General features: G+C 31.9%; 1 protein-coding gene across 1 annotated transcript in view; it reads left to right on the top strand.

Annotated features, from left to right (window-relative positions):
- LOC124364182 (collagen alpha-1(IV) chain) overlaps positions 1–13,306 on the top strand; it is a 98,121-nt gene extending 84,815 nt beyond the window's left edge. The window contains exons 28-32 of the mRNA XM_046819467.1: positions 406–607; positions 1,713–1,884; positions 5,030–5,144; positions 10,657–10,918; positions 12,689–13,306. Coding sequence (XP_046675423.1) covers positions 406–607; positions 1,713–1,884; positions 5,030–5,144; positions 10,657–10,914 — 747 coding nt within the window. The 3' untranslated portion in view covers positions 10,915–10,918; positions 12,689–13,306. The remainder of the gene's footprint in view (positions 1–405; positions 608–1,712; positions 1,885–5,029; positions 5,145–10,656; positions 10,919–12,688) is intronic.
- The last annotated feature ends 356 nt before the right edge of the window (positions 13,307–13,662 follow it).

Genomic DNA, 13,662 nt, shown 5'->3' with positions numbered 1-13,662 from the left:
CCATTATTTCTTACCAAGATCTCATATTACTAAATAGAGGGAAAATAGGCATCTTAAACAAATGTACTTGACACACAAGTGGAATTATCGGCACTAGTCCGTGCCATGAATATCACACCATGTGGTCCGATTGGGTTTTATATTAGTTGGGTAAATTCAAGGGTAGTTGCAATGAAAAAATTAAATCTGGAAAAATTGTTATTTATGTTAAATCCAAGGCTGAGCTACTGTTCTATCAGGTTTTAAAGTTTAAGACTTGTGATTTTAAACTACAAAAATTTGGTCTGTAATACCAAAATTTCAATCTAAAACCTAGTTGCATTCTCACAGAGGATTGGAGGGAATGTTCAATCTTGCTGGACACATTGTGGGCAGTTGTTTTACACCTTCCTCTGTGTTAAACAGGGTCAGCCTGGACTCCCAGGAGCCATTGGGCAGCCTGGACAGCCTTGCTTGGATGAGGGAGATTACATGACAGGGATATTGCTGGTGAAACACTCCCAGACTGAGGAAGTGCCAAAGTGTTACCAAGGACACCACAAGCTCTGGGAGGGCTACAGTCTTCTGTACACAGAAGGCAATGAGAAGGCCCACAACCAGGACTTAGGTAAGTCACTAGTATAAAACCTTTGTCCATGAAGTAATGTAAACATTGCATTTTTCTTACTGAAATTTTACCCTTTACCCCCCTCTAAAAATTAACCCTTTAAATTTTTCTTTGTGTTCGAGGAATATCAGTAACTTTTACCATGGGACGAATACCAAAATCTTTTTAGGCTGTTGTGCACTACTTTACATTTTTCCTGTAGGTTTCTTATTTTGTTTGTAAAAAGTAGTGATTTTTATAAAAACTTGTACATACAAATTCTGTAATGGTAAACATGGCAACACGCACTCAAAGTCCGACAGCTTAGACTATGAGGCCACAAGATCTCCATAAGTTGTTTCACTTGTCATGGTGAACACCTCAGTAAAGAGGCAGAATATTGCAATACGAAAGGAAAAGATATCCCAACAGTCCAATCACATAAAATAGTTTTATAAAAAAACTTTATAGGTTTGAAATTTTATGAGCACCTACCTCCTAATTTAAAAAAGGAGAAAGATGTGAATAAATTTAGTAAACATTTAAAACTATGTCTATTAGGAAAGGCATTATACAATATTGAGAAGTATTTTTCTGTGACATCAAATGTTATTTGTTAATTATTGTTACTTGTACATGCATAATAATAAATTATGTAATAAAATCACTTTTAATGGCGTTGATTCTATTTGATGTTTACTTGGATGTCTTGCTGAATTAATTATTAAAAATCATTCAAATTGAAGTCACAATACAAAAAATATTACTATAAAAAAGATGAAAAGGTTAAAGAATGTATTATATTACCAGATGAAATTAGTGCTAAGAAGTCCTCTGTAACATTAACCTGAGGACCAACCGCTTAAAGGTGACTTCTGAACCCCCACCAACGGCCGAACAAGCAGACCACTTGCAAGGACAGGATCACCATCGAAGCAGCAGTCACGTTCAACACATTTCTTGATTGCCATACTCCCCTACACTGCATCATTGGCTAATATTATATTACTCTGTGTGAATGCATGATGTATCTAATCTGTTGTACACAAATATGAAACAGCACCCAGCTCTGTTATGAAGGTGATCCTATAACATAACAAATTAATATTTAAATCATGTTGTTAAGGATTTGCCGGATCATGTATAAGGCGGTTCTCAACGATGCCATTCTTATTCTGCGATTTCAACGATGTGTGCAACTATGCCAGCAGAAATGACAAGTCATATTGGCTTAGTACGAACTCACCGATACCCATGATGCCTGTCGAAGAGTCCGGAATTGCACAATACATTTCAAGGTGAGAAACATTCAGATTTATTGCTAAATTATCATGTTACTCAAATCCTAATGAGATATAAATGTGATGACATAGACGTAACAGGGGGAAGTTTGTGGGTTGTAACTCGCGCTCATTGATACAAATATTAGGTATATTTTAACTTACGTTAAACTAAAAGTATGCTTGAAGTTGAACCATGTCTCATAGTTCAATTTCATTTTTGTTTTGACATTTAAGCTATAACAGCTGACAAATACTAAAACACAAGATAATAATGACTTTATTTTCAATAATTGAAAACAATCAAACAAAACATCAATCTTTTGGACATTAGCTGAATACGTTTACCCGTAACAATTATTGTGGTCAGCGAAAAACTAAATCGTTATGGAACAGAAAATTATAACATTGTATAGGCTAAAAAATGTTAAAACAAATTTAAAATCAGTCCAGTTAGCACTTAAAAAAGTATTCCACCTCCTGTAGCGTATAATACTTCTATTTTATTATTACCTATTTTCTTAAAATCAGAAATAAATTATTTATGTACATCTAGTCGATAAATAAACACTATTATTATATGTCATAGTTTAGACTACAGTATGAATAACACTTTGTGACATATAAAATAAATCAAATCCCTAACATAAAATAGCAAAGCTAATTATCATCAAAACGCTTTTACAAGGGTTAACATATATCATAATTTTGTTCTAGAATTATTCTTAATTGGTTAATATCGCTCAGTGAGTTTAACCAAATTTTTATTTCAATTGATAAATTGTTGAAAATAATTGGCCCTAAATACAAAAAAGAATGTTTAAATGTTTTCTTTGTTTATTTTCAGTTTCTTAAAATCTAAATTTATTCCATTTATTCCAAATTTATTACCAGACAAGCGTTTGGTATCATTTTGGGATGATGAGTCCATCTATAACTTTTCAATGTTCCATTTAATCTATGTTACAGCTAATGAAAACATTTCAAGCTGTAGTTTGTTGCTCAATGGGGTTTTAGAAAGGCTGTTAATGTGGGACTGACTTAAGAGTTTGTAATAAGTATTTACTTGTGACAGGTCAAATTACAACATTTAAATATTCACGGGGAATTTGCAGACTGTGACGTCAGTAAATCACATGTTATCGGAATTGAGATTTATTTAATTAATAACGGAGAAATATATTAAACTTGATACGGGAACAAATTTAATTAATTAAAATGAGTTAAACATAACCAAAATTTCGTGTTTTACAAAAAGTACTAAATAAAATTACGCAGAAAAGCCAATTGTGTGGGATAAAATGACTTGCGTATTGATGACATCAGAAAGCACATGTTGCAAAAAATTTAAATAAAAAAGCTATAGAAAAATAATAAAAGAAAATAGAAAGACTTAAATTGATCAATTATAGTGAACGTGATAAATTTCGACAATTATAAGAAAAAGAATCAAATTATATTCAATCGTGAAGACGCTGATTTGAACGGGAGAGGGGATGAATATTGTTTGAGCCGGTATGCGTGGTTTTAGACGAAGATTCCTTCTTCTCTCTCTGGACTTGAAGCAGCGAGGTCGTGTACTCATGTAGATCCTCCTGGTACAGTAGTGATGAAAAATGAAAAACTGTACAATAGTGTATTGAAGTTGTAATCAGGGATGGGATGTTGTGTTAGTGGAACAAATTATCAAAGCAAAGTGAGTAGAATTAGACAGTATAACATAAAATAAATTGACGTCAAAGTCATTTGCTTTGTCTTTCATTGACTATCCCGTCTACAAAGAAATGTGGTAAGAAAGAAATTAAGCTTTAGCTTAAAGAATATTACTTTCAAAAACTTTTTAGATTCAAAGTGATTGATAAGAACAGTGAATATTTTGTGAACTTTATTATGATATAAACAATCATATTGATCAGAACTTTCAATAGAGTAATATTAAGTTTTGAACCATAATTCAACCTACTTAAAAAAACCTGAGAATAAATATAGACCCAGTGCTAGTGATTATATAACGTGTAGCCTACTTTCACTAATACAAACTACACTTCCAACAAACACCACAGACATTGAAGTTTGATCGTTATTTAAATACCGACTTGGAACAATATGAGTCAGCCAACAGGGGATTACAACACATGTTAAAAAGCGGTTTAAAAAACTGATCGTAAGCAAGTCGCACAACCAACGAGGGGCAGCACACTTTAGAAAACTGATCGTGAGCAAATTGGCACAACAAACGGGGGACGACGAACGTAGCAAAAATCGCACAGCCACCATGGGGACTGGATCGTAACATACTTTCTCAATATTTAATTATGTTTTAGTTTATAACTTTGTTTTCTATATCATGATTCAAGAGCCATAAATGTTCAGTATTCCATAAATATTACTTATCACTGTTGTGATTCAAATAAACTATTGATAATTGAATTGTTTAATGTATTTTAAACACATATGCTGTCAGTAACGTTACAAGGATATTTTTAATTTAAATTGCTTTTAGTATACTGTTTATTGAGATAAATTTATTATATAAGGTAAAAAACCAGTTCAGTTGGATGTTGTGTTTAAAACTGACTCCTAAATATCATTAAGGCATTTATGTAGTGGTGGATTCAGACAAGGAGATATAGTTCCTTCCAAGGTTTTGAAAAATTCAATTACTCTTGTATTGTAACCATGAGAAATACAATTGCCTTCACTTAATGAATTAAACTTTGAATATGCAAGATTACAAAATTTTTTGTTGTTGTATCAAAATGCAAAAATCTCCTGTTACAATAACAGTGATGATAAAATAAACCAAGGTGGCCCCTCCTGAAAATAATTACTGGATCCGCCTTTGAGTAGAATATCTTATATCTAAAATGTAATCAATTATTATTAAAACATTCCGGATCATAGTGTGCACTACATCGTATCAGTATAAAATCAACTAGAAAATAAATAATGTAGGCAAGAACTGTCGGGATGGAACACCTAGAACTGCAACTGTCACATTGCACTAGTTTCAGACCGTTTGGTTCCGAAAGATTTTTGTTCCTCTACTAAGAAATCCAACAGTTTTTATACTTGATTCGGAATGATTTCTGTTCCTCTACTAAGAAGACCAACAGTTTTTATACTGTAAAATTCACATATAAAATCAATTTTACTGTTACAGATGTGTTGTCTGCGAAGCTCCAAGCAATGTGATTGCAGTGCACAGTCAATCAATCAATGTGCCAGACTGTCCTAACGGTTGGGATGGCTTATGGATCGGCTACAGCTTTGTTATGGTAGGTTATGAAATGAAATGAAATGATTTATTAGCCCAATAGAACATTACAATGTTATAAGGCTCGTCAAGAAATAATAACACTAAATACTAAATAACAATTTTTAAAAAATACTAACTACAACACAAGTAACATATAGCTAATACTAGGTGGTATGATATTTCACATCTTAATTATTTTCTGGTGAATTCGGACGAAAATCGTCAAAAGTATAAATTTCAGTTTGATAGCATGTATTCTTTAATAGTTTTTTTGAAAGCCTTTAATGTAGGAATCTCTCTCCATGCTAAAGGTAATTTGTTAAAAAAAATGCTGACTATTGTAAGAGAAAGATGTTTTAAAATGGGTTGTTCTGTGTATAGGAACAGGTAGAGAATAACTATTACGTGTTGTGTAGTTATGATGGGAGATAAAGGGATTGGACTGTATTCTTTTATATGTTTGAGTTAAAACTTCCATTATGTAAATACTTCTTACTGTTTAAAATTTGAAGATTAAAAAAAATGTCCCTCTACATGATTGATTAAATTTCAAATTTCCTAGAATTCGGATTGCTCTCTTTTGAGTTTTGAAAACCTGTTCAATAAATGGTGAACTTCCCCAGGAAACGATTCCATATCTCACACAGATTCGAAATAGCCAAAATAAATAGTTTTTGCTGTTTCTTAAGTCAGTCAAGTCTCTAATTTTACGAATAGCATAACATGCTGAATTTAGTTTCCCATTTAACTGACTGATGTGATTTTCCCATCTAAGATTGTCATCTAAAGTAACACCAAGAAATTTACAATTTTTTGTAGAAGTAAGTTTACTTTGGTAAAAAGTTATTTCAAGTTGTTCTCTAAAGTTTCTAATAAAGTGAAAATTAAGTATGGTATGTTTTGGAAATATTTAAGATAGTTTGTTAGCTTTAAGCCAGTTAAAAATCAAACTAATGTTATCATATAATTTTTGAGATAGTTCAGTTTTATTGTCAGATTTAATCAAACTAGTGGTGTCATCAGCAAAGAGAATTAATTTGTCACATAGGTTGAACTGCTTGGGTAAGTCGTTTATAAAAAATTAAAAATAGTATTGGACCTAAAACTGACCCTTGGGGTACGCCTGCCTCCAAATAGCGGGCAGGAGATAGATATTTATGGACAGAACCAGCACTGTTTTGAACTATCTCTACTACCTGGCTGCGATCCCTCAGAAAGCTACTAAACCAATTGAGAGAAACTCCTCTAATGCCATAATACTCCAATTTATTTAACAAAATTTCATGGTCTACACAATCAAAAGGCCTTCTTGGAGGTCACAGAACAGGCCACAGGTCGACTGTCCCTGGTCCAAGGCAGTTAGCACATAATCAGTTAAACTTATGATAGCAATCTGAAGTTGACAAATTAGATTGAAAACCAATTGATTTTTATTTATTATTGAGAATGATTTTAAAAAATTTTCAAGCCGTCATTTTACAATAGTTTCTAATAATTTTGAAAAAACTGAAAGAACTGAAATAGGTCTGTAATTTTCTGCAAGATTTGAATTATTGTTTTTAAATATTGGAGTTACTCTGGCTACCTTGAGACATTCAGGGAAGACTCCGTGAGTCAGGGAGCTATTCACCAAAGAGCAAAGAGGTTTTTTGACAGGATGTGGATGTGTTCCTTCAATATCCTTGGAGGTATTCCATCCAGGCCTGGTGACTTACTTGATTTAAATTTACTTATAACTTCAATTATCTCTTTTTTCACAAACAGGATAGAGATAAAATGAACCATTAACAAATGGATTTGGCAAAAAATTTTGTGGATCGTAATGCCTTGAATTCAGCAAGTCAAGTTGGATTTGAGATAATATGAGGTACACTTGTGAAGTGCCTGTTAAATGCTATTGCAACATCCATTGGCTCAGTAATATCTTGTCCATTAACAATTAGATTAATGTTTTTTACAGAAGCGAATGATTTAGTCTCTGAATTAATGATTATTCCAGGTTGTTCTTGGAATATTTTTAGAGGATTGTATTTTATTTACTAGGGGTTCTCCTTTTTGTATAAAGGACTATTTTCTTATGATGTTTAAGGTAAGTTTTATATTCTTTCCAGCTATTTTCTGTGTTTTTATTGACTTGGCTCTGGCAAACAGCTCCCTTGACAGGACAGCACTTGCCCTAACCACATCAGTTTACCCAGGAATATGGACTTGACTTAAGTTTTGTTATTGTTTTTTAATGGGAACGCTAATTCATAATATAATATCAGCTTATCAACAAATTTTGAGAAATTTGCATCAACCGATTCACCAGAAATCACATCAAACCAGTCCTCTTATGCAGAAAGTCATGAAACATTCTATGACCCTGCTCAGAAAATATCCTATGTGTAATTATTTACTATTTTCATTTTTTAGTAATAAATTATTGACATTTATTTTCAAAATTTGAGAAAAATTATGATCTGAAAAGCCAGAGTGAAGGTTAAGACTTGATAGCAGATTCTGAGGTATGTTACTAACAATATTATCTAAACAAGATTCAACATTTTTGGTAACTCTAGTAGGTTCATTTATAAAATATCTAAAATTATAACATTTTAAAATATTCTTAAAAGCTAAAGACTCTGAGTTAATGGTTTAATAAATTAATGTTAAAATCACCTAAGACAACTAAGTACTTTTTTCTCTTTCAAAGCTAAATTCAAATAACAATTGCAACTTGGAAATGAATATATGTGAATATCGGAGTCTGGTGTTCTGTAACAACTAACAGTTAAAATATTTAATTTATTAGAATTAGTTGAAATTAACTCTATAGAGGAACATTCAAAACAAAGTCTTCACTAAATTTACAAATATCATTACGTTCAATAAATTGTATATGATTTTTTACAAGAAGACAAGAACCTCCCCCGTGTCAAACTAATTCTACAATAAATTGAGACTACAACGTAATTTTTTATCTGAAAATATTTTTAAGTTTTTTGCTGACAACCAATGTTCACTTATAGCAATTATATCTACATTTACATCATGACTCAGATACTCCAGCTGTATAACTTTATTTAGGATACTTTGAGCATTTTGGTGTAATAAGGTTAAGGTTTTTATATTATTAATATTTGTTTTTTGTGAATCTATACGGTTCTTACAGGTTAAAGAAGTATTGTTTTGTGAATGTGATATACAGGCTAGGTTACTGTTAATATTTTCTTGCGCTGGATGTTTTTTGGTTTATTTATGCATTTTGCAGAGTTCTCATTAGGTGTTGATGCATGGATGTTATGTAGAATAATGTCAGCTGATGGATCGTTAGTTGCCACATGAAGTGTGAGGGGTTTATTGATTAAAAAAGTGGAGTTGTTTTCCGGTGAAGGAGCTTTGCTTTTACTACATGTTTGTCCTGGTGTATGGATGTCTTTTTGTACAATTGTGGGTTTTTTCACCTTTAAAGACTGATGAATTAGTTCGGCTAAAAGTTAGACTGATAATAGCCTAGTCACTAAATTCCAGATTTGATAAAAGCTCTTTATATTACAAAAGAAGCAGACTACTGAAAGGTGAGGGCCAATTCTCAATTGTATAAGCACAAAACCTAGTTTTTCATGAAATCAATAGAGGACTTTCCCGTAAGAAAGAAATTTTCAGCCTTGCTAGGGTTAAATTTACCGACTAATAATGCGTTTTCCATAAGTTAAATTGTTTTGGCTCTACACACTAACCAACTGTCAGACACCTAAATAATAGTTATATCAGTGACAGCCAATGAGATACAGAGACAAAATATTGTGACATTCAGGTAATATTCAATCTCTTTATAGTAATACTCTTGACTGAAGAGAATTTAAGTGTTTGGCGGTTTGTTTTAAGGTTGCTACCTTAAAAACATTTATGTGCTGTGAAACAAGTTTTTATTTTATATCTGTACTCCTTGTATATGTTCTAATTTAGACCCCCACCTTAATTAGTGCAATTGACAATTAAATTTCTTTTTAGGGAAATTCCTCCTTCAATTTCACTAAAAAGGTTTAATGCAAATTATTAAAGTGTGACAATCAAGTTTCATCATCACCATACTTTCCTTTATTCCATCACCACTTGCGTCATAATATTCAAGAAAACTCATTGCAGCTGCTAGTGCTCTTATTTATGGCCACAGTTGAAAGGCATATAAAGGGGGCCCATCACACACTGATCTTCCTATAGCCCTAATTATTTCTTGGATAAATGATAAAGAAATCATTGGAAATTGTCATTACCTTCATTCATCGTTGAATTTTGATATGATTTTTATTTTTAGATCTTCGTTAATAAGAGTTCAAATCAAATCAAAATATCATTTATTACACGTTTGTCAAAGTATGGAGTAAAAAGACTGTTGAAACAGCCAGCTGTGGAGTCTTGCTTTTTGTTTATTCCCATTTCTTATTCTTAAGTCTCTTGACAGATGATGGAGAAATTTAATACCTTAGTATGTTGTATTTTTCTCATATTGAGCAAGGCAGTGTGCTGTAAGACTGTAGATTTGAGCACCACATATGTTGTGCATGTGTAGATTCACAGCATTTTTTTGGCGATCAGCATGCATCAGAACTTCTTGCATGTAGAGACAGATTATGGTTAATATTCCATGTGACTTGAAAGCCTCTCTGCAGGTGTCTAGTATCCAGAGTCTGGACAGTTTTATGGTGGCCTTTTGTATAAGCAAGATTCTTTGGATATTTACCCCAGGAGCTGCTCCCCAGACAGCAAGACCACATCTGAAGTGGGTTTCGAAAAGGACTAAATACACTGTTTTAGTTATTGTGATGTCACTTATGACTTCAACTTGTTTGAGTGAGTGGATGTCAAGCCTAGACTTTTCAAACAGCCCTTACTTTTAGATGTTATTTACACATTTAAAACACAACTTCCCAACACCGCCTCGCTCTGTATGAGAAGAAACCAAGCTACGTTGGCTGCAGACTACATAACCACGTTAAAGAGGTATTAAAACTGAAGGTATTTCAGCAAAGACTAACACTTTCCTTCTTGTCTTTGACTGATCTGACCTTCATTATTGTAACTTTTTCTTTGTAATAAATCTGTTCATTGTAAGAAAATAATTGACACCAATTAAGACACCAATTATTTGTTTCTATGAAAGTAAAAAATATGTAGAATGGAAATAATAGGATAAATAATTGGGTTTTGGACATTTGCCATCGTTCTACGTTACAAAATGTATCATAACACTTCAAGGATTTAAATCTACCCCCTTCATCAATTGAGGATATAACTAGTTCATGAAATAGGAAAGAAAATGTTTGAAACCCTATTATCCTTTAAAACCTTCCATCTTATTAACAAACTTAAAAAAAAATAAGTTAAATAACTTATTTTTACAACATAAAGCAATAAAATTGTACCTTAGTTTGTGTTAAATTGGTGAGAGTTGCCTAATTATTGGATTGTTTACATATTTAAAAGCATCAAATTGCTAGTTTTGACATAAATCGGAAGACGATAGTAATCTCTTACACATGTTACAGCATACAGCTGCAGGTGCTGAAGGAGGTGGGCAGTCACTGGCAAGTCCTGGTTCTTGCCTGGAAGACTTCCGTGCGACACCGTTTATCGAGTGTAATGGAGCGCGCGGTACCTGCCACTACTTCGCAAACAAGCTGAGTTTCTGGCTGGCCACAATCGAGGAGAGCGAGCAGTTTGTTACACCACGCAAACAGACGCTCAAGAAGGGCAACTTGCTGCAGAGAATCAGCAGATGCCAAGTGTGCATGAAAAAAACCTAGTCCGGTAAGTGTTACATTTTTACTGGAACATTACACAATCAGTATGAGGATATTGATTTATATCTGATTTTTCCTACAGAGTTGGAGAGGCATTTTTTAATGTAGAGCACTCGATTTTAGATTTGGAAAATTTTGTTGTGTTATATTTCCAACGCCCATGTAGAGTTTACCTATTTGCCACGATCAAGAAAATCTGTCAACACTGCATGATTATAGCCATTGTACACATACATGTATTTTATTAGAGGTGTAACTCTCAAACTGTAAGTTCAACTAGAAATTTATTTAAAGACAAATATACATCAAAATGCCTTCAAAGTGTGTGGCTATTTAATATATGTAACTGTCTCATAATTGCAGTTCATAATGTGCAGGTGCTTTGATAACTTTTATATTTTGCAGTGCCGCCTGGTGGTGAGTTACATCAATGGGCATAGCATATAAACCTTCTATGTGAAAAAATACATATACATACAAATTTTTATAATGATCGGTCAAATAGTTTCTGAGTCTATTAAGGACATACAGACACACACACACACACATATATATATATATATATATATATATATATATATATATTTGAATAAAATGGCAGTATATATATACTGCCATTTTATTCTATTTTATTCGGGCCTGATTACTACATGGTCTACTCCCCCACTTTAAATGGCTGTAAAACGTGGTGTGTTGAAAACAAATTTTTTGAATTAAAATAATGAAATATTTTCCAAACCCAAAATCGATTGTAGCACCTTAAAATAGAGTTGGATCACTGTTATTTTTTTACTTTCTTTCTTTTTGTGACAATATTGTATTTGTACAGTCTTTACACTTCCTTTTTTTATAGTTTTTTATTTGGAACTACTTAGAGTATTTAGATAAGTAATAAGAATGAATACTAGTAATAATTCTTGCAATTAATTGTTAAATAACTTTTTCAGCTCACAACCCAGCAATTTTTATTCAACTATAAAGACTAAAAACTATTTTGAAGATTAGTATTTAGTTATTGTCATATTATTGTATAATTAAAAATTTGCTGTTGAGCCCAAACTCAAATGTAAAAATATATAATCTACAACGGTTTAGAGTTGGTTATTTTATTGTTTTTATCATTATTGGGTCATTATTTTGTAGATATCCTGTTAATTCTAATCAGAAATATGTCGCTTTCATAATTTTTCATGCCATGTTCATCTTTATATGAACTGATGAATTTAGTTAAGTGAAATAATGATCCTTCAATAATTCAGGTAGAATCATAAATTTACTAATAAGTTTAAAGTCTACTATCCTGATCCTTATGATAAGTGTTGACCATCATATCTCTTATATGATAAACTCGGTTTAGTAAAATGGTCTCTTACTGTTCCAGGTAAATTCCACCAGTAGGCTAAGAGCAAATACCTGATTCTTAGGATAGTTTTAAGTGGTTGTCCATCATATTAATAGTCAATAAATATTTATTGCCATTAAATACTTGTAAATGTACAACAGGCATTGTCGACTCACTTAATCTACACTATATATTATACAATTGTAATTACAATTAAAACATTCTAATTCTATTTTTTAATGATAATTTATACATTATTAAAATGTTAGCTAACTAATATATAATTAATAAAATAGCAAACAATTAACAAAGTGACATATAAATAAAATAAAAAACAACAATATATATAAAACATAGCTGTGGGAAGAGTTGGTTCAATACAACTAAGTGCAGCAAATAAAATCAACTGTGTAAAATGTTTTCTCACTGTTCCAGGTAGATTGATAAGTCCACCAGTAGGCTAAGAGCCAAACACCTGATCCTTAGGATCGATCCGGGTGCTAAAGTCGTCTCCACTGCCATATCTGTATAATAAACTTAACTAAATGTATGTATTTAAGTTAATGTTAATAATAAATCATTGTGATTGTGTTTTTATACAAATAAGTTCGCTTTCTGTAAACGTTTGACGTCACTAGTTAGTATTTGTGCTGTTATGAATCTTGTAAATAACAATAAGTTAATTTCTATTATAATTGTTACACAATATTATTGTTTATTGACATGTTAAATGCCATAGTTCAGGCAAATGGCAATTTATAGAACCTGATAACTCATGTAACAATGTGTTCTTAATGTATATAGGTAACTTAAGTCACCATCTACTAAAGTGATTTCTGATCGCAAATAAATTGCCTTTTTGTAATTTTACCTACAGGATGGCGATTTATTTGTCAGTCACTGATGTATAGGCTGCGTTTCTTGGATGCTTGTTGAAGAGTGTTGTCTGTGCGTGTGAATGGTAGAATGTAAAAAAGATGTTATTTACATTATAGGTATATTAAGTTAAATAACTTATTCTTACAAAATAAAGTGCCTATAAAAACAAATTAATTACTTTGTAATTTTTCCGATTCCTTTTTTGACTAAACTATAAGTTTTTATTTTTGGAATTACTGATGTCTTTTGCATTTTTATGCATTAATTTAAATGGAGCATAAAATAAAACAGCTATTTTGTTTTATAGATGTGGAGAGGATTATTACTGTTATTAATTTAACTGATCAAATTTCGTTTTAAACAGCTTACACTAATGTACTTTATTTGTACTACTCCAAGAAGTTTACTTATTAACCCTTTGAGTGCCACAGAGTCGCTAATTTTGACGGTACGAAAAGTGCATAAAGTGCCAGCGTCGCCAATTTTCACGTTTCGTATTTCGATAATATTTTATATAGTACAAGATTATT

The sequence above is a fragment of the Homalodisca vitripennis genome, chromosome 6, assembly GCF_021130785.1.
Source record: "Homalodisca vitripennis isolate AUS2020 chromosome 6, UT_GWSS_2.1, whole genome shotgun sequence".
NCBI lineage: Eukaryota > Metazoa > Arthropoda > Insecta > Hemiptera > Cicadellidae > Homalodisca > Homalodisca vitripennis.
This window is presented reverse-complemented; position numbering and strand designations above follow the sequence as displayed.